Source organism: Gallus gallus, chromosome 1 (genome assembly GCF_016699485.2).
Source record: "Gallus gallus isolate bGalGal1 chromosome 1, bGalGal1.mat.broiler.GRCg7b, whole genome shotgun sequence".
NCBI lineage: Eukaryota > Metazoa > Chordata > Aves > Galliformes > Phasianidae > Gallus > Gallus gallus.
In genome coordinates, this window is record NC_052532.1 from 6,904,161 (window position 1) to 6,923,981 (window position 19,821).

General features: G+C 41.0%; 2 protein-coding genes across 6 annotated transcripts in view; one reads left to right on the forward strand and one right to left on the reverse strand.

Annotated features, from left to right (window-relative positions):
* Positions 1-590: 590 nt before the first annotated feature.
* Positions 591-12,187, reverse strand: NUDT5 (nudix hydrolase 5). Of its 3 annotated transcripts, none has more exons than NM_001278106.2 (12): positions 12,099-12,187; positions 11,271-11,364; positions 10,538-10,609; positions 8,004-8,112; positions 5,317-5,384; positions 4,195-4,247; positions 3,383-3,490; positions 2,766-2,861; positions 2,331-2,432; positions 1,940-1,948; positions 1,181-1,234; positions 591-925 (listed from the first exon to the last, which is right to left on the reverse strand). In NM_001278106.2, exons 4-12 carry the CDS (start codon positions 8,064-8,066, stop codon positions 816-818), a joined length of 663 nt encoding a protein of 220 aa, NP_001265035.1. In that variant the 5' UTR covers positions 8,067-8,112; positions 10,538-10,609; positions 11,271-11,364; positions 12,099-12,187; the 3' UTR covers positions 591-815. The 3 variants fall into 3 exon arrangements, with proteins under 3 accessions (NP_001265035.1, NP_001265034.1, NP_001265036.1); NM_001278105.3 differs by having other exon boundaries at positions 10,538-10,641; NM_001278107.2 differs by lacking the exon at positions 11,271-11,364.
* A 47-nt stretch (positions 12,188-12,234) lies between these two features.
* Positions 12,235-19,821, forward strand: part of CDC123 (cell division cycle 123) — a 37,651-nt gene continuing 30,064 nt past the window's right edge. For all 3 annotated transcript variants that reach the window (XR_005842338.2, XM_040654589.2, XM_040654603.2), the window contains exons 1-4: positions 12,235-12,378; positions 14,160-14,231; positions 16,236-16,290; positions 17,539-17,571. Coding sequence is in view for 2 of the 3 variants with exons in the window: in XM_040654589.2 (XP_040510523.1) it covers positions 12,305-12,378; positions 14,160-14,231; positions 16,236-16,290; positions 17,539-17,571 (234 nt within the window). In the remaining variant the exon portion in view is untranslated. The remainder of the gene's footprint in view (positions 12,379-14,159; positions 14,232-16,235; positions 16,291-17,538; positions 17,572-19,821) is intronic.

The window sequence follows — 19,821 nt, forward strand, 5'->3', positions numbered from 1 at the left end:
ATAATTAAGGCTGTTGAAAGCTGATCTGAATTAAAAAAAAAAAAATCTGAAGTCTTTTCCCCTTTAAAATCTTTTCTGTTCAGTTGTCGTCAGTGGATTTTTCCCTTTGGTTTCATATTTTGATTTCTTTTTTCAGACTTAATTTGAAAGCACCTATGTGGTGGTGTTTGTGAAAGTCTGAAGGTTTGCTGGGCAGGTGATTTACATAGATGTGATTAGATTGAATTGAAGTGCAGCCTAGCTGTCTGCGTATGCCCAAGGGAGCTGGAGAACTGTGAGGCTCCTCTACTAATCCCATAACTTAAACAGCATCACTTACCTGGCTCCTACACCATTCTAGTTTGCACCAGTTTATGTTTTGTTACTGTCGCCACTGTTGTCAGAGTCTCTGTTTTCTTAGATTAAACAATGCTTGGATCCAGTGAATTCATTTTTTCTTACCACTTAATTTGGCACAAATGCATAATGTGGTCTTCCTGTTTTCTCCCTCATTCTGAACAGGTGTTGCTACCACACCAAATACAGTTGCTTAAGCATCTTCCTTGTACTGAAATATCAATGTAGCGATGAATAATCAGAAATCAGTCATCTTGAAAATTAAGCAGCATTTTTATTTTGATTATTCTGTCAAGGCTAGATAGACTAAACAGTTAGAAATGCTTCCCGTCAGTTAATTCCAGGTAAAAATATCAGAATCATTCCTACAAGTATTTTTTTTTTTACTCTACAAGTAAGGAACCTTTATTACAAGAAGAGTTACACTTCTAAGCCATCTGGACTGGAGGATTCTCAGCTATATTTATTACTGTGAAGTTTTAGAACTTCATGAAAGGAACTTGGAGCGGTTTCTCTGTTGCACGCTTCAGGGCCAGTGCATAAGTATAAACCCTGGCATCCACTGCAATATGCTCTTCTGCTACTAGTTCTGAGGGGCAAGGGAAAAGAAGAAAAACAAAGTATGAGATGCAGTTACAACTTTCCACAAACTCCTATGTCCATTACTAAAGTGAAGAATGGAATTATTCATGCAAACACCTCAGGCTACCAGTAATTCTGTCGCAAGGCCAGGTCTCCTGCAGCTTTTTGTTTAAGATACAGAATTGTGAAGAGCTATGAGAAGAGATGCTAATGGTTACTTGAAGCTCACATTAGTGCATTTAATGTGTCAGAAAGCTCTTACCATCAATTCTTTGCAGTAAGTCGTTCTTTGGAAGTGAAATAACTTCCAGAAATTCTAGGTGAGAAGAAGAAAATGTTAAACACCTCTAAAGCAGTGAACAGTAGAGAATGTCTATCTCACTGTCCTACTTCTTACAACCCATAGGAGGAAAAAAACTAGCTTAATGCTCATCACCATCTAAAAGCTGTGGATGTCTGTGCACCATAAAAAGACTCAGTGCCTGAGGGAAGGCAGTGACTGGGATCATTAACAGATTTGTTAGAAAGAAACTGGGAAAAAGCTGGCAGCTGTGGAAGGTGAGAACCCTTCTGAAAGGAGACTTTCTCCTGAGAATGGAAAGTCTGTCGAATTGGACTCTTTGTCTGGCTGAACTGCACAGTAAGGGATTTTAGATGCATTTGAAGACCAGAACAGCACAGTTTCTAAAGAAAGAAGGTTTGCTATGGGTGAATATGTTAGCTTGCACCTGCCTAGTCTGTATGAATTAGTTGCCTCTCAAGGCTTGAGTTATATCTGTTGAGGATTTGGTTCATATTTCTTGAGAAAGTGGTGCCTCTGTGGTAATACTTGAATACAACTGAAGTGATAATAGCCACAGGAATTTTCACGTCCAGGCCATAGACAGTCTCGTGCATGTTTGATTTGGGTCAAGAGATTAAGCAAGCCCAAAAAACCCACAGTTTTAACTGACATTTTCTAAGTAAAACATACAAACACAGTTGACTTTACTGTTACCGGGAGCACAGCTATGTGACATACCTCCATCATCTGTAAGAAACAAAAAAAAAGAACACAAGGGTTTTGAAATACATTTACAACTAAGAAGCATTTTGTTACCTGACTGTGAATGACATCATAGTTACTTCCAGGGTCAAGCCACAACTAAGGAAAATCTTTTGGCACTCACTGAAGTTTAGCATCTAAATTTCTTGCCGTGGATAAGCTGATACTTGAGATTTAACATCTAGGCATGCCCTGTAAACTTAGCAAATAAACATGGGTCTGCTTATCTGTGCTGCAGGGTATGATTTGAAGAGTCTATTTACAGAGTCTAAATCATCAAGGATAGAAGAGAAGAATGTGGTAGGGGTAGTTCCTTTAGACACATTCTATTATTTTCTAATTTCCATCTAAATGGTACAAAACTCACCAAGCTTTTGCTTAGGTCTTGTATTCTCAGCATCATCTCCATTAATGGTAACGCTCACGATGTGTGTTGTGCTGTTTGACACACCTGGGTCCAAGCAGAGTGCTGCAAACAAGCAAACATTAGATGTTTGTTTTTCAAAATCAGAGGTCAGGTATCTTGCCATTTTACTTCCATCTGAATCACAAGTTTTATGTAAAAGAACATCGTTAATAGCAACAAGGTAAACATCAACCTTTAGTCCTGTACGCTTAACAGGAGCTCAGCAACTGATTCATCGAGTACCAAAGTCTCCTTGGTGCAGCCATGGGATACAACTCTCTGCTAATTTCTGTAGAGTTTTCTTTTTGTTTTTTTTTTTTTTCCTTTGGTTTAGAGCATTTTGTATTGTCCATCAGAGAGAATTAGCTTTGGGATGGAAAGAAAAAAAGCACAGACCTGGAGTACATTCAACAACTTCCCCTTTGTAGCCAGTTTCTTCCTCCAGCTCTCGCAATGCAGCACTTTCTGCAGTCTCATTTTCCTCAATGAGGCCTGTGAGATAAATAATAACACAAGAACAACTTAAAAGTTAGCACTTATCTACAGAATCCATTCTGAGATCAAGTCCAGCTTCACAAATGAGGTGAAATATCCTCATTATCCTACTTTTATATAGGAAGAAACTGAGGCTTTAGGAAGGATCTAAATTCCTGGACTCATCATTGCTGCTGCTCATGTCCTCAACTGACTGTCTACAGTGTTGTGCTATCTTCCCAGAAGATGGTATTAATATTGTCATGAGGGAAAGAAGACGAGTGCTATGGCTCTTAAAGATAAGAGGAGAGGAGGAAAATGCAATATTCTCTTACCAAACTTGTGCACAGTGCCTCCAGTCTCCTAAAATGAACTGCATTCCCTCTGTATGCTTCACTATCAAATAGTGCTGAAGAGCACCCTGAGCTACAGACCACCATGGAATTCTGGTTGGACCACTTAATAAAGACTGAAACTCATAGCACATCTAAATGCAGTTAACTATCAGCGTTATGTGACTGAATGTTTCCATCACCTACCTGCAGGAAATTCCAAGCAGTAGCCATTAATTGGAGGCCTGAACTGTTTCACTAGGACGATGCAGTCATAGTGGAGAGTTCTCTGTAGTACAGCTATCACTGCCACACCTAGGAGCAGTGACAGAAGATGTAAGTACGTACTATCTGAGTATAACAAAGTGAGCATTGAGTGCTAGATCCAGGAATGAACCTAAGGACAGTAGCACTGTGCATTAGGGTGGCAAACATTTAGATCACTGCTCTGTAATCCTGAATTGTGAATTTAAACTCTTTATACCATGCATGATGAGAGATAAAAGCCCAAAATGGGATCCTCAGAACACTTCAGCCAACTAGAAGGAAGTGTGCTAAGCAAGACTGAACCTTAGCCCCCCAGTAGCTTGGGAAGCACTGTCTCACCTGCAGACACTATCTGGAAACCACCAAATGGAACCCTTTCCTACACTCTTTTCATGTCTGATTTATGTCCATCTTTTGTCTGAAGAGCACTGTATGCTAAGCCCCTAAAGCAAACCCAATTCATGAGTCTGTGAGCTGATATGCACCAAGGCATCCATCACATCTTTGCAGTTCTCATAAAGTGAATACAGCGATCTTGGGAAAACACTCCTAGCAGCAAGGTTCTGTTTGCTGAGCTCTTCAGTCAGTATTTCAGGAGAGCACGCTTGCTCAGTGCTATAGCTTATCCTGCATGCCCTGCTTAGCTGTCTGTTTATTCACAAACATATTGGCTCTCAGACTGCACTGTGAGTTTATCAGAACTGTCACAAGAAAAGATGCTAACAAACAAACAAAAGTCACCACAGTCTTACCATCAGCTGAAACGCTCTTTTTCTTGCCAACACGCTTTACAGTTTCCCAAGTTCTGTTCAGCATAGAGAAAACAACAAGTTGATAGATTAAAAGTATCCACGTTTTGTTAAGTTGTCTTCTACCCTTGCAGTTGTTCAGTGAGGCCCAGCAAGAAAGCAGCTGGTTGTAGGTAACCCCTGTCCTGTTTTGGCCATGTAAGATGTCTGTGATAGAATTTTGTTTTGCATACTTAAATGAGAGAGAAAATAGATACCTGGTGATTGCTTAGGCTCACTAAACATAAGGGAAGACATAAATGATTGTCACACAGCAAATCATATGAAAGTGATTCTGGAAAAGTGCAAGATGGAGCAGCTTATGTATTTAACATGACAGATTTTGTTAGTTTTGAAAAAAGACCACATGCATTCTTTTATCTTCCTTTTATTACAATTTATAATGTAAGTCGTGAAGCTCACTTACTTGAACAAGAGAAGCACACAGAAAAGACAAACTTTTCTCTCAAAATAAGCAATGGAATGAGTAAAATACAAAAAGCCATCAGCTGTAAAAATCCTTTCACAAAAGGATACTTTTCTGATAAACAGGGAGGCACTGGAGAAAGCAATCAACATGGAACGTAACACATTAAGGGATGGTAAAATAAAGCTATGTCACGTCAAGATAAATATGGCATAACTAAAGCATATAAAAGAACTGGACAGGCATGATAACATACAAGAAAACAGTAACTTTTCAGTAGTATGCAAGGTCCTGCACCATCAGCAGTGAAAATGAAGCCCTTAATGTGGAACCAGAGAAGCCAAAGGACAGATTCACTGATCATCTCTGTTTGCATTGCTAGAACTTGCTTCTGTACAGCATCTGTATAAGGAACTGGAAATGCAAGGTAAATGAAGGTCTAATGAGCCCCAAAAGATTCAGAAGCCAAATATGATCCTACGTACTAGCATGCCTGCTAGAGAAGGACTTTTTTCTCTGAGCAGGATGAACTATAAAGGAACTGCACAATAAATAGATTGTCACATGTTGGGTAATAGGTTTGTAGGGTTCATATTCTGGCTGGCCCACACAACTGGGAACATTACAGGAATCTGAAGGGAATCCAGAAAGATGATTACCTGGTTTTACCAAAGGCATCAGTGTAAGTTGTTTCCTCAAGCTTCAACCATTTTCTTTCTACGATTACCTAAGAATAAAGTATTCTTTTTAAAATAAATTATAAGATTAATCTCAATGATACTTGGGTTTAGGGAGAGAGAAAACACAACTTTATTATAATTCTTTTGGAAATAAAATCTCAGCATCAGAATATATGCAACAACACTTAACAACTTGCTGTAACTTAGGGAAAAAGCATTTATGCCAAGTTCTCGAATTGGAATATAAAATAAGCCTAGTAACTTCCTTTAACTTTTATAACCACATTTCAGTGAATTCCTATTGTCTAATTAGAAACATTGCTGATAGCAGTGGAGGTTGTATTAGCAAGGGGAAGAAAGGTTCTGGAAAATAAAAAAAAAAGCAACAAAAAACCCACAGCATTAAATGGTAGCAAAGGATTAAGACCCAGAGGCTGTTCATGTGGTAGGCACGTTACCACCCTCTAGTGCAGGACAAAGAGCAAACAGGACACGTGTAGCCATGTGGATCATGAACCTAAATTGAGAGGTTCATCAACCAAAAGAATACCTAGAAGTGAAATGTAGTACGTGATGCAGATATAACCAGAGTACAGACACACAATATAGCATCAGCTGAGTGCAGAATGGAAACCAGGAGTTACTCAGATACCCAGTGAATTATAATGGAGCTGAGTAAACTCGTGTAATACTCAAAATGTGTTCTTCAGAACAACTTCTTTGATAGGCACTTGAAATATCAATAGCACTTCTATGGTTGTAAATGTTGCCACAGGCATTTTACATAGAGGGAGCTACGTTTGTTTTGAAAAGTGTATTTCCAGTTAGGAGGAAGCGAAGAAGAGAGAGACGTGTTCTCAAAAGGGCTGTCTTTCTAATGGATCTGTGGCCACAGAAATAGCAGGAAGTTTACTACGTTTGTTACAGGTATGAGAAGTAGTTCTGTTTGGAAGCATTCAGGTATATTTTAAACAGCTTTGCATTTGCTCCTAAATCACTGCAGTATTAAAGCACATTCTCTTATCTGAAAGAGAAAGAGATGAAAATCATATCCTGTTGGCTGTCCATATACTTCAGTTAAACAAACAATAAAGCCAAGTATTTTGTATTAATGAATTTTGTTAAACACTGCAGAAAACACAAAGAACTATTGGTCATGGCCTCATATTGCTGAAGCACTCAGCAGAACTGGCGGATCGCTGCCCCATCACCAAGTTACTATTTGCTAAGCAGAAAAGGGGAAAATAGCTGAAATCAGATTCTGGGGTCTGACAGAAAAAAGAAAGAACTGGCCGTAAGAAATCAGACATGGCCAAGCTCCAAAAAGACAACTGAAGGAAAAAAATGTAGATTTTATGTGTGCAAAACAGTGTCAAAGTGTTGTGTTTTTAATCCGCTACTCTTTAAGCACAGCAGAAATAATTATAAAGTACTATAGGACACACAGCGTAAATGTTTACATGGGAAGTGTTCTACAATCCCCTAAAGTCAGGAAAAGCCCTTCCTGCTGTCTTCAGGGTGAGAAACCTGAAAGCTGATAGGTGTCTCTAGAAGAAAAATAAAATTTTATTGTCACCCATACTGTTGGGTGCACAATTAAAACCTTTTAGAAGCTGGCCTACAAGCATAACTCTTGCTTTGCAAAATTCTTTATCTAGGGCCTAATGGCACTTTTCAGGGTGTGTTCTATGAGCCATACTCAGTTTTAGAATAAGCTATATTTATTGCTTCACCTATTACTTTGATGGGCAAAGAATGTCATCTTTTGCTCACAGTAGCTTGACTGTGGCTTCCCAAAAGCAGGTGGAAGATCAGCAGCTGCTTTCATTCAAGAAGATACTCTGACATCAAACCATTTAGATGCTGAAGATATACAGAAACACTTTAAGTATAAGGGTGACTTGCAAATGCATGGTAAACATTCTCAAGTAAGCCCAAAAAATTATTGGAAGAGGTAAATCATTTTGAATATGTAAGACCTAATAGCAAACTTCTGAATGACTCTGAAGAATGCAATATTACAAAGGAAAAGAGCTATGATAAAAAAGAGAAGAGCATAAAATTAACATGTGACCTGAAGCAAAGCATGTTGTAAGGTCTACCAAATATTGGTAATGAAAGGTGAAAGAGCTCTTAATAAGCACACACAAGAAGTACCTCTGAATTCCTTTCTGAGGACCTAATATTTTCTGATTCTGTGAAGGTAAGGTGCAAGTACAGTATTTTCAGAACATCTTACTATCCCCTTACCAGCATCTTTAGAAAAGCAATCATCTCAATTCAAATCTTCCAGAAAGTGTGAAAGAAGGTATAGTTATAAATTTTAAGGCAACTCTCCGTGGCTCATCTTAGAGGAACAGATAACAGGGCTTATTTTCACAACCCACCCATTTCTACAGTCTAGCAGAGGGATCAGCATTATTTCTTAACATTGAAAACAGCCTGAACAGACAATCCAGGAAACAACTGTAAAGCCAGAGAAAAAGAACAGAAGCTTAAAAATACCTGAACACTCTTCGACCTTCAGGAAGGAGTACTTCCTCTGAACAGATTGTACAAACCTTTAGCATCTATCACATTTCTTATTCTGCACGCACAAATATTTTGATCAGTCTCAAATAACTGTTATTTAGCAATAGAATGTGTCAAAACCAAACGTGTTGTACCTCTTCTTTAAGGACGGATTGCTTAGCAGTTTTTGGAACTTCTGTGGATGTCTCAGCTGCCATTTTCAGGAATGTCAGGCTTTTCCCCTCCTGCGCAAAGTCCAGTCTACTATAAAACAAAGTCAATATTTGCTTTCAGAGTAAAGTTAAAAGGTTCATTTCTGCATTCTAAATTAACAAATGAAACTTGGTAGAGAAAGTTAGCAACATGTGATAGCGTGTGCAGTTCACATTTTCAGCTCCCCCTGACTGATTCAGAGGAAGTTTGGATCAAAGCCCTGACTTACATATTAGTCAGTCCTATCAACTACAGAGAAGCTATACTGGCTGAAGATACCTGCCTTAGCTGTTCAAAGGTCAGACACACAGAGTTGATCCATTTTAGCTGAATTGCTTCATTCTGCTCAGAGATGTACTCTGTCAATCATGGAATCATACAACGGTTTGAATTGGAACAGACCTTAAAGACTGTCCAGTTCCAACCCCTCTGCCATGGCCTGAGTGCCTCCCACCAGCTCAGGCTGCCCAGAGTCCCATCCAACCTTGCCTGGAGCATCTCCAGGGATGGGGCATCCACAGCAATCCCCTCCCTCTCCCTGCTGGCCACCCCTCTGTTGATGCAACCCAGGATACTGTTTTATTTGGGGCTGCAAGCACACACAGATGGCTCACGTTAAGTTTTTCATTCAACAGAACCCCAAGTCCTCTGCAGGGCTGCTCTCATTGAGCTCTTCTTCCTGGCTGTACTCATATCTGGGACTGCCCCAACCGAAGTGCAACGCTCTGCTTGTGGCCTTGAACTTCATTAGGTTCTTGTGGGTCACTTTTCAAGTTTGCCCAGGTCCCTCTAGATGGCATCCCTTCCTTCTATTTTGTGAACTACACCACTCAGCTTTTTATATATTAGGGGATAGAGGGCTCCTGTGCTCTGGCTTTATCAGGCCCGATGGCCTCCTCTTGATATCACAAATGTGGGCCTTTGACAGGTAGCAAACCTCTCTAAGGAGGCTGTCCGAGTGGCAAATGGGTGCCTCAGTGCCTCTCAGCAAGGAGTCCCAAGTTACTAACACACTTTGCCTTTTTTGGTGGCACTGGTTCTAGTAATGGGTGCTTGCTGGATCAACTTAATGTGGTTGTCCTTTCCTGGGTCTTGAGTGTTACTGGCCATCTCTGCTTTTTCCAGTCCCAGAGCATTTTCTGCTCTGAGCAGAAGTGAGTCTAGTCTCCCTTATCTTGCCTGTTATTGCAGTCTGTCTCCTCATGGATGGAAGCTCGCTTAGTTTCTTTCCCTTGCAGAGACTTAAGGCAGGGCTGTCAGTCTGCCCATGTCACTGTACAGCCAATCTCTCTCAGATTCCTGGATACTATGCTGCTTGATGATTTCCTCTCACAAGCTGGCCACTTGCTCCAAAGAAAGCTAGGCACACTTGCACCCATGTCACCACAACCCCATAGCCAAAGGTCTGGATGGCTCTTTTGTTCACTGGGAGATGTTTGTAGGCATGCATTTGCCTGAGAAGGTTGTGGCCTGCAAGTCTGGGTTTCTGCTCATCTGTAAGACATTTATAAGCAGGAATCTACATCGGCTTTCTCACATATAAGATTAGTATTTAATTATTTAATTGTGTGTGTGGAGGAGTAGATAGTACAAAATATTTCTGTTTATCAGCAGGATTAAAACGAATGTATATAAATCCATTTCCTCACCAGGTACACAAGGGAGGCTCTTCCTTAAGACTGTTGGATGCAGTACATCAGAGTGGCCGTTAAGCTTTCAAATTGCTTTTAGGTATCATAAAGCTTGAAAAGGAACCCTGACTAAATAATCCAACTCTGTCATTTCAAAAACATTACATAAACCTTTCTTAGACAAAACAAAGCTTAAAACAATGTAGCTTTCCTATCTTACTACTGCTGTGAAAAGCTGTTCTACAACCTCACTTTCTTACAATGTCTATCATATTAGTGCATAGTTAGCTGTTACTCATTTGCTCTTAAGACACAATGTCTCCAGACCTCCTCACTTAAGGTTTAAGAGATGTGGCTGGACAATAACCACGTTATCTTGCCATGACTCCAACACACAATATCAAGGTTACCACCAAATACATGCAAAATAAACCTAGCAAATGGGCTCCAAAAGTTTCCTGGTCTACACAAAGCAGCCAGCTAGGCTCTAGGGCATTGGCCCTAAGCATCCAGCTCCAACAGTATAAAAAAATCACATCCCTAATACAATAAATAGAACTCCAACATTTGGAAAGAATTACAGCTTTTTTGATTGACAAGATGAACCAGTGAAAAAGAGTACAGTGAACCATATCACTCTTCTTTTAGCGGACTGAATAAGTCTTCTTCTTTTAGTCTCCTCTCAAAGGAAATCCCATTCCATTCTTCATCACAATACTTCTACATTGACTTGCCAGCATCAGTGTATCACTCTCTCAAACATAGATGACCACAGTTGTACCCAAAATCTCCCACCCTCCCCATGCAGCATTATTAATGCTTAGTATAACTGCATTAATACTTACTATATCAATTACAAACACATCCAAGGACCTTATCTCATGCCAGAAGCTCTTTTCAACACAGCTTGTTCTTCTCTGCAGTGGACAAATTTAGGAATAATTTGTGACTAAAATTACAAGAAGTTGTTGAAGACAGCTTCACTTATTTGAAATAGCACCAAAATCTAAAATAGGTGAAAATGAGACTCATCTGTACTAGATTACGTGGTGTTGATCTTATCCACTAGTGGGTGCAACAACTCTACATATGAGTGGCATTTTAAAAAGTTCTAACAAAATATGTTTGTATTTTCAAATTCAGCTGAATATAGAATCGAGAGTTGAAATATCTCTTGGTTAAGTCTAAGGTTGTAATTCTGCTATCTCACATTAGTCAAGGGTGCCCTGGAAAAAGCCGCAGCACAGTTCTTTCTCATAAACATTTGTTGCAAGCGAAAATTGTATCTAAAGCTGCAATGTAAAGCCCTCCCTCTGTGAGGTTTCATAACAGCTGTTGTCTCACAGCCCACAGACAGGAAGGTTCTTATAAAACCTTTGAGTTAAAAAGGTAGTAACGCAGCTGGCACAGCAGCCAGGAACCTGATTACTTGACTTATGATCTGTGAATTTCAATGTTTAGTAGTTATTAGTAAAACTTTAAGAACACATCAGAATGTCCACATTTACCAACCTGCTTAGCACAAATCAACAGTGTTTGAACTATAATTATAGAAGAAAAAGTTTGGCTCACTTCTACCTTCTCTGATGACTTTGATAGCCAGTATTACTGGGCACTGCTGGCCAACTGTGCTACTTGTTCCACTCATGTCACGTGGGGCTCAAATTCAGACCTGAAAAAGTCATACTGTTTATGAAACGTATAACTTTATGCTCATTACTTGTTCTCTTATTGAGTGAGTGCCTTCCAAGTATCATCTCTTTGACATCAGTTTCTAAACTACCCTTCACAAAGGTTAAGATCTAAAACCAGCTGTGGCTTGCGAATCAGCTTACAGAGTAGCCAAGCTACTGGGGCCTATCCAAGTCCCAGTAGATGGACCACCTGTCCTAAACCTCTTTTCAACCAGCCCACAGCAGGGCTTGCATCCAGGTGATCCAACACCATCCTGCAGCTCCCTTCCAACCCATGCCACGATGCACTGGTTACGAGCAATGAATCCAACAGCACACGAGGTACGCATCACTAAAGTGACCAAAGTGACTTTGACCCCCTGGTTTGCTACCGAGCTGCACTTGTATTTCAGCAATACCCTTCCAGCAACAAAATGAACCGCTGAGAAGCTGACAGGAGAGAGGCAAGCAGCAGGAGAAACGCTCCATTTCTGGTCTTGTATTTAGCTGTGTGGATGACTGCTAAATGCCACTCAGGGCTAAATAAAACAGGGATAATTAACTGGCTCTTGCCCTACAGATTAAAAATAAATAAATAAATGGAGAGGAAAAAGGTAGGTTTGCACAAGCAGAAGTGGGTTAGCAGCATCTTAAGAGAGCTGAGGAGAGCCTCAGATTTAAGGAAAGCCCTGTGAAAGAGCGAGTGGCCTTGTGGTGAGGGCACAGGGCTTACACCCAGCGTCTTCCTCAGTAACAGCACGGCGAGGCGGGAAGCGCTGCGGGGACAGCGGCGGCCGACGCGGCGCGGGGCGGGAGCGGGGCGGGCGTGTGCGCCGCCGGTAGAGGCCCGGGCGGCTCCGGGAGCGGCTGAGGAGGTTCCGGGGGAAGCGGGAGCTTCCGGAACGGCGGGGGAAGGAGAGAGCCGGCCTGCGCGAAAGGATGAAGAAGGAGCAGGTGGCACACTGCCAGTTCTCTGTGTGGTACCCGCTGTTCCGCGCCGTCACCATCCGCAGGTGAGGGGCTGCGTGCGGGCGGTGCTGGCTTGGAGAACGGCGGGATGGGCTGGTGCTCGGAGTCGGGCCGAGAGCTGAGGTTTGGGCCTGAGGGTGCAGGGCTGTGTGGGAGGAAGCACGGAGGGCTTCGGCCTCAGGAGCCGGGGGCTGTACCCGGGCCGAGGGGTGCTGCGGGCCAGGCCGGGCGCTGCTCTCCGCGTTGTGACCCGGAGCGGCTGAGTTCGTGTTCACACGTATTTTGGGAAAACGCAGCAGCTTCTGCAGCTCCTGAGGTGCCTCTGCAGGTGGGTGAGAGAGCCGGCAGCGGCTCAGGAAGGAAGAACTCAAGGAAAGCGCCTGTGTGGATCCAAAGGCAGTGACGGCAGGCACTCAGTAATCAAAATGTTTAATCTTTTCGTGAATGTTCTGTCTGTTTTTAGGCAGCTTAGTCAAGGCCAGGTTGGGCCCTGAGCAGTCTGATCTGCTGCCTGCTTTAGTGGTGGCAACAAGGCGCACGGCAGGGGGTTGCAACCAGCTGATCTTTGAGGTCCCTTCCAACCCAGGCCAGCCTATGATTCTCATTTAGTGAGAGCCGTGCATGTTTACACACTTGAGGGTTGAGATGTCATCCAGAGAGACCTAGGCAGGTTGGAGCAGTGGGCCCAGCTGAGCCCCATGAGGTTCAACAAAGCTATGTTGCAAGTGGATTGTGGCAACCCCTGACAGAAGCTGGGGGATGTAAGGATGGAGCTCAGCCCTGCTGAAAAGGACTTGGGGTACTGGTGGATGGGAAAGCTGGACATGAGCCAGCAGTGCGCCCTCACAGCCCAGAAAGCCAACCATATCCTGGGCTGCATCAAAAAAAGCATGACCAGCAGGGTAAGGGAGGTGATCCTGCCCCTCTGCTTTGTGCTGGCGAGGCCTCACCTGGAGCACTGCATCCAGACGGGGAGTCCTCAGTACAGGAGAGACATGGACCTGTTGGAGAGGAGGGCTACAAAGATGATCCAAGGGATGGAACACCTCTCCTATGAGGACAGGTTGAGAGAGCTGGGGCTGTTCAATCTGGAGAAGAGAATGCTGTGAGGTGACCTGAAGCCTTTCAGTATCTAAAGGGGGACTGTAAGAAAGAAGGGGGCAGACTCTTTAGCAGGGTCTGTGGTGATAGGACTTGGGAAGATGGTTTTAAGCTTAAAGAGGGGAGCTTTAGATTGAGTATAAGGAAAAAGTCTTTCCAGTAAGGATGGTGAGGCACTGGAACAGATTACCCAGAGATGGTGTGAATGCCCCACCCCTGGAGACTTTCAAGGTCAGACTGAATGGGGCTCTGGACAACCTGATCTAGCTGTAGGTGTTCCTGTTCATTGCAGGGGAGCTGGACTAGATGGCCTTTGGGTATCCCTTCCAACTGAAAGGATTCTATGGTATTTGGAACACTACGTTGATACAGGCAAATTTAGATTTGCATCTCAGAAGGGAGACCTTTATTTTGAACATGTTGTCCCCCTACACTGTCCACACATCTTTTCTTTGTATTTCCTAGCAGTTTGAAGAGTTAGAGTGATTTTGTGCACTTCATCAAAAATTTGTGTGTTTCTCTTTCTCCTATACTTCCCTTTAGGGAGAAAGGGAATTGCTTTTTGGGAAGGAGTGAGGGGAAGCAATACAAATTTGTATTTTCGTAGTGTTAGTGAATAAAGTATACTACTATTGAGGTATGTTCCATTAAAAAAATAATTATCTAACTGTTTTAGTACGTAATATTATTAATAAACTATTACAGTAATTCTTTTTTTTCCTAGTGTTATACTTCCTCTACCAGAGAATGTGAAAGAATATTTGCTGGATGATGGAACACTTGTGGTTTCTGGAAGGTAAAGAATGTTAACTGTCCACCATGCAAGTATTAATGCTATTTTAATGTTGCAATGATATTTGTGTTCACATATTGTAACTTACATAATTAATTTTGTAAATTTGACCAATCTCACTGCAGTAAACCTTGTACTGTATGAACGTGTGTGCACAAGTTAGTGCTGTTAGTAAAATGTGACTTGCTAATGCCTAATGCAGGTCCCCAAATCCATATGATGTATTTGATTCCAGACTAGGTAGGGGCAGTTCTTTTTATTTTTCCTTCCAGAGTTTAAACAGGTCTCAGGTGTCAGTGCCCATCCTGAAGATGTTTGGTTGCTTTGGTATGGTTGGTTGCAGCTCACTGGCTTGAACGGTGCCTCAGCATTCCTATGCCTGCAGCCTCACACAGGGATGGAGCATCCTTACTTGAGCTGAATTCTTAATAATATAAACCAAATATAAAATCTTAGTAATTACTGAGGTAGTATAATCATCTGCTTGCCTATAATCCGTGTATATGATGAGGCTGAATGTACTGCCTATATACCTATGCTAACATTCTGAATGAAGAGTGAGATGGGTGTCTATGAAAAACAATTGATATGAACCCAGGCTTTATTCTTTGTTTTCAGCTTAGAATCTCACCATGTGACTCCCTTATAAAATGATTGTTGCATACATGCATCTTGTTGGTACCCAAACTCAGAGGAGTTTGTCTCTCAGAGAGCAACCAATTAGACTATGAATATAAGGGAGCTATGTCTAATTTCTCTGGAACCAATTTACACAAAATTGAAGCTGTTTAAACACCTTGTAAAGATGAAAAGTGGGAATTATTTTAAAAACCATTTTGGATAAGAAGTAACGTTGCCTTCTTCTGAAGAACTTTGCAACTTACTTAATAACAGCCATTTAATTTGTAATCAGACTTCAGAAAAGCTGAAACAGATGGTTTGAGTTCACAGCTGTGCTGTATGAACATGTTTGGTATCTCAGTGGAATAATTGACATCTGTATAATTGACTTTAGTTATATTAAGATAATTCCAATTTAAAATTCCCTCTTAAAAACTTATTTTTCTCTTGAGTTGAACATTCTTAGCTAGAAGTCAATGTGATCTTCTTAAAGTCAGGGCTGACATGACTTTTAAACCTCAGTGATCCTCTGATCTGAGCTCTAGATCTCAAAAACTGAATGGACAGTTTGATCCCTGTGAAAGTGCATTAAGGAATGTACTGCAGAAATGTGTCTTGTCGAAGAATTGAATTTTTGCTAACAGCACTTAGCTGCAAAGATTTGAACTTAACCTGATTGCTATGCTGACTTGCCCTCATCTTGTTCTTCTTCTGCCTTAAAGACCGCTCAGTCACATGGGCTAAAAACTTTAAAAGTCACTTCAAAGTTTAAGGGAATACTTGCACTCAAGTGCTTTCTCCCAGAGCTGCTAATGTGTACAACAGCAAATCTCATCTGTGTAGAAAAAGGAACTTTCCAGGAAGAAGCTCATGACTGTGTAACCACTTCAAGTATGATCTTCTGTGGGTGAAGTGTGAGGATGTTTTGTTTTCAGAACCAGCAGTATATGGGTCAGCATTTGAAACCTAAATTTTATTCTATTTTTTTGCTTGAAAAGGAGCGTGGAGGCAAAGCTTAATTTAAGTTAGTCTTTTAAAAAACAAGTTAATGCTACTGCATGAGTACAGAAAGGGTCAAAAAGAATGATTAATAGGGTGTGGATAAGCTTGGGCTATGGTGTTTTCAGAGCAGAAAGTGATTTCTTCATTGGAAAGAATCCAAGTGTTTTGGACAGGGTGCACATCCAATGTCAGGGTGTTTTGTCTTCAGTTTTTCTGTGCTGGTTTGCTCCAGTTTTCTTTATTGGGGTTTTGAGGCTTAATCCTCCTTGGAAAGCATTCTGAGATCAACAGCTGGCAGTTGCTGTGGAATTATAATATATACAGTCAATTCAAACTCCAGTGCTCATTTCTTTTTTTTTTTTCTGCTCTTTTTTTTTGGCTTAGAGAAGATCCACCAACTCAAACCCCAGAGGGAAGTGATGATGCAGAAGAAATACAGGTCAGTAAAACCTTAACTTTGTTTTTCCTTTAGAGACTTGATGTTAACATGTAATCAATTTCTGCATGCTTTACAAGTGAAGATGGTACTTTACCAAAATAATAATCACATGATATTTGCCTTGGAAAAGGTTTACAAACATCATTGTTTATACTGTGACATCAAGAAAAGTTTAAAGTGTTTCTGTGCTCTATCACACACTTCTTGTTAATTACATTTCTAATAATGACTAGGGAATGTTGTAGGATATAGGAAATGGAAAATATTGCTGTTTTATACCGTGAAAGATTAGGAGGAGTGTACTTAGAGGAGTTACTTCAAGAAATAATGAAAGTCCTTAAGGCTGTAATAACTCAGAGAGGTATTCCAGAATTAAAAAATGCTGGTAAGTGTTATAAAAGCAAGATGACAGAAGGTACAAAAGGGTGAGAAAGAGGAAGATAAATGAGATGAGTGGATTGTGGGTTTAATCACAGTATCATAGAATTGCTCAGATTGGAAAAGACCTTAAAGATCACTGAGTCCAACCACAACCTAACCAAACTACCCTACCTCTAACAACCCTCTGCTAAATCATGTCCCTGAGCACCACATCCAAACAGTTTTTAAACACATCCAGGGATGGTGATTCAACCACCTCCCTGGGGAGCCTATTCCAGTGCTTAACAACTTTTTCTGTAAAGAAGTTTTTCCTGACATCCAAACTAAACCTTCCCTGTCACAACTTGAGGCCATTTCCCCTCGTCCTGTCACCAGCGAGAAGAGACCAACCCCGCTCTCGCTGTGAGCACCTTTCAGGTATTTGAAGAGAGCAATAAGGTCTCCCATCAGCCTCCTCTTCCCCACACTAAACCAACCCCAGTTCCTTCAGTCGCTCCTCATAGGGCATATTCTCCAAGCCCTTCACAAGCTTTAATGATAGAAGTGTGGGAGGCAAAGACAAGTTTTAGATAGGAAAGACTCCACAGAGTTTTCCAATGTCCAAGTCTTGTATATGAATCGCAATCATCTTATATAGGTGTTGTCTGTTATTTGTACTTCACAACAGCAGTTTTGTTGAACGTACACAATCTTTCCTATCTTAATTTATAACTGTTATAATTAGAGGATGAGCATATATTTCTGAAGAAGAATCAGGGCAGTGATTTGTACGTGTTGTAGGAAGCTGTATAGATTCTGATGTTCTCATAAGTTATAAATGATGTCATGGGAAACCATTGACCTTGGGTTTGTTCTTATTCTTAACAGTGGTCAGATGATGAGAATACTGCAACACTTAAGGTAAGTGTTAGAGGTAAGGTCCTCTAAAATCTCAGCATGTGGGTCTGTAAGCAATATTCTTTCTGAGCCTTGTGATACAAACCTGTGGTCAGTTATTGGTATCTGCTGTAGTTAATGTTTTTCTGATCATTCTCACTAGATGGCAGTGTAGGTGTCTGCAACCTTAAAAATGTTCTGCTAGCTTAATTTTATTTAACTAAAAATAAAATGCTTCTTTTCTTCATTCCCAACAATCACACGCTTTTTAGAATATAGGAAATGAACTGAATGATTAGTCTAAATATAGCTGCCTTTTATTTTCACTACTTTGAATATCTTCCAGTTACTTAATTGAACTGAATGCAGAAGAAATGAAGTTCCTGCAGCTCAGTTTTCACAGCTCTTCTCTTATACCTTTGCCATTATTTCCTCCTAAGTACCTTGCTTTCTATTGCCTTGTTTCCCCTTTTTCCTGTTTTCATGCTCTCTTTGTGCTGTGCCCAGCTTAGAATCAGGATCATAGAATCATTAAGGTTGAAAAGACCACAAAGATCATCTAGTCCAACCGTCAGCTTATCACAACCATGCCCACTAAACCATGTCACGATGGATAGCAGTTAGGCTTCCTCAATTTTATTTATTTATTTTGAACAAAAAAACCCCAAAACTTGTTATTGCCCTGCTATTGTCAGAGTTAATACACCTGCTCTACTTGTCTACTGTTGTTACTGCTACTTCAGTCCTGTAACTTCCTAATGTTCATTATAGTGTACAACACAATATGAAAATACATTCTAAGATGTGTTATATCCACTGGAAGGGTACAGGCCAAGTGATTTCAGTTTAGCCAGGTAAGGAATTGTGCATTGTGTGTGGATTTCAGCTCTACAACTCCAGTTTTACTGGGACTGGCTGGGATGTAGTTTGCTGTCTTCAGAGCTGCCCATATGGTGCTATGTTTTGGATTTGTCTAAAACAGTATTCATAACACACAAACATTTTGAGTGTTCATGAGCAGTCCTTATGTAGCATCAAGACTTTCTCTTTTCTGACTGTGTCCTCATTTTTCTCTGCAATCTCAGTCTAATTGTTGGAAAGTGTAGAGAAAGGGGCACAGCCAGGACAGCTGACCTAAACTGTCCTAAGGGATATCCCATACCATAGAATATCATACTTTGCAGCCTAGGGCACTCTATTTTCCCAATGGCAGTGGAAATGCCATTTCCTCAAACAGTGATTGAGCACCTGGTGGGAAGGCAGGGCCAACCCAGGGGAGCTCAAGTGCAAGCAGTGTACTTGAGTGATTGGAGGGGTTGGAGCCAGGATCTACCCCTTTCCAGACCTCATTAAAGGGTTGGCAGTGGAGGTGAGAGTATCTCTTGTTGGAGATCCTTGCCTGCCTGATGCCTTCTAAAGGTAAGCAGCTATTTTCCTTTATTTCTGCATCTGTGGCTGCTGCATTTGGGCTTCTTATTTGCTGTAGCCAAAGACTTTGCCACCCTGCTATTATCATCTCATTATAGCATTACACTAATGCTATAAATCCTGGATTATGATTGATTTCCCCTCTGGTTTTATTGTCAGGGAGCTGTAAGATGGGTTGTGAGTATAATTATTTCTCTTTGGTGTCCCACTTGAGTCATGAGGTAGAACTTGTTTCCTTTGCCCCTTCTATATTCTGAAGAAGAATTAGAACATAGGATTATATAAAATCATGTTCAAAAATGTCAAACATCCAGAATCTGGTCAGTGTTAGAATTTAACTTATTTGTGCTGCCTTTAGAGCTGTTCTCTTGTGTAATGTTTTTTCACCTGTATTAGTCAAGTGAGATGATAGCAATGTTTTCTCAGTGAGTTTTTGTATGTACTGACATCACATATGTGGTATGGCTCCTGGCTCCCGGCAGAGTGAGAGGAGATCAGAATGCACTGCATGAGGAGTTTTATTTCTTACTGAAATGCTTTTTTAATTTTTCTTCCTTAGAATTGACTGAAGCTCTAAAAGTGAAATAAAAGAAGAGCTTATTTCAGTTTTTCAAGTGTAGTTTCCCACAGAGACTAGACAATGTACTAAGGAAAGATAGGGATGTATGAAGCTCAGTCTAGGGTGTTGTACTTCTTACTCCTTTTGATTTATCTAAAGCATGTGCACTTTATGAGGGGCTGCAGAATGGATATACCAGAATGTATAAAGTTTTTATGATCACTTGTATGGCTGTGAGGGCTTTGTTGTTTTAGAGCTCAGTTGGCTTTAGCCTAGGAGTTATCTTT

What these genes read in the sequence shown, in the direction of transcription:
- NUDT5 (NM_001278107.2), bottom strand. Translation starts at nt 8,066, where the DNA reads ATGGCAGCTGAGACATCCACAGAAGTTCCAAAAACTGCTAAGCAATCC. An exon ending in AAAGAGCGTTTCAGCTGATG is followed by an intron (nt 3,491 to 4,194) that starts GTAAGACTGTGG and finishes CACTGCTCCTAG; the next exon opens with GTGTGGCAGTGATAGCTGTA. An exon ending in AGTTGTTGAATGTACTCCAG is followed by an intron (nt 2,433 to 2,765) that starts GTCTGTGCTTTT and finishes GCTTGTTTGCAG; the next exon opens with CACTCTGCTTGGACCCAGGT.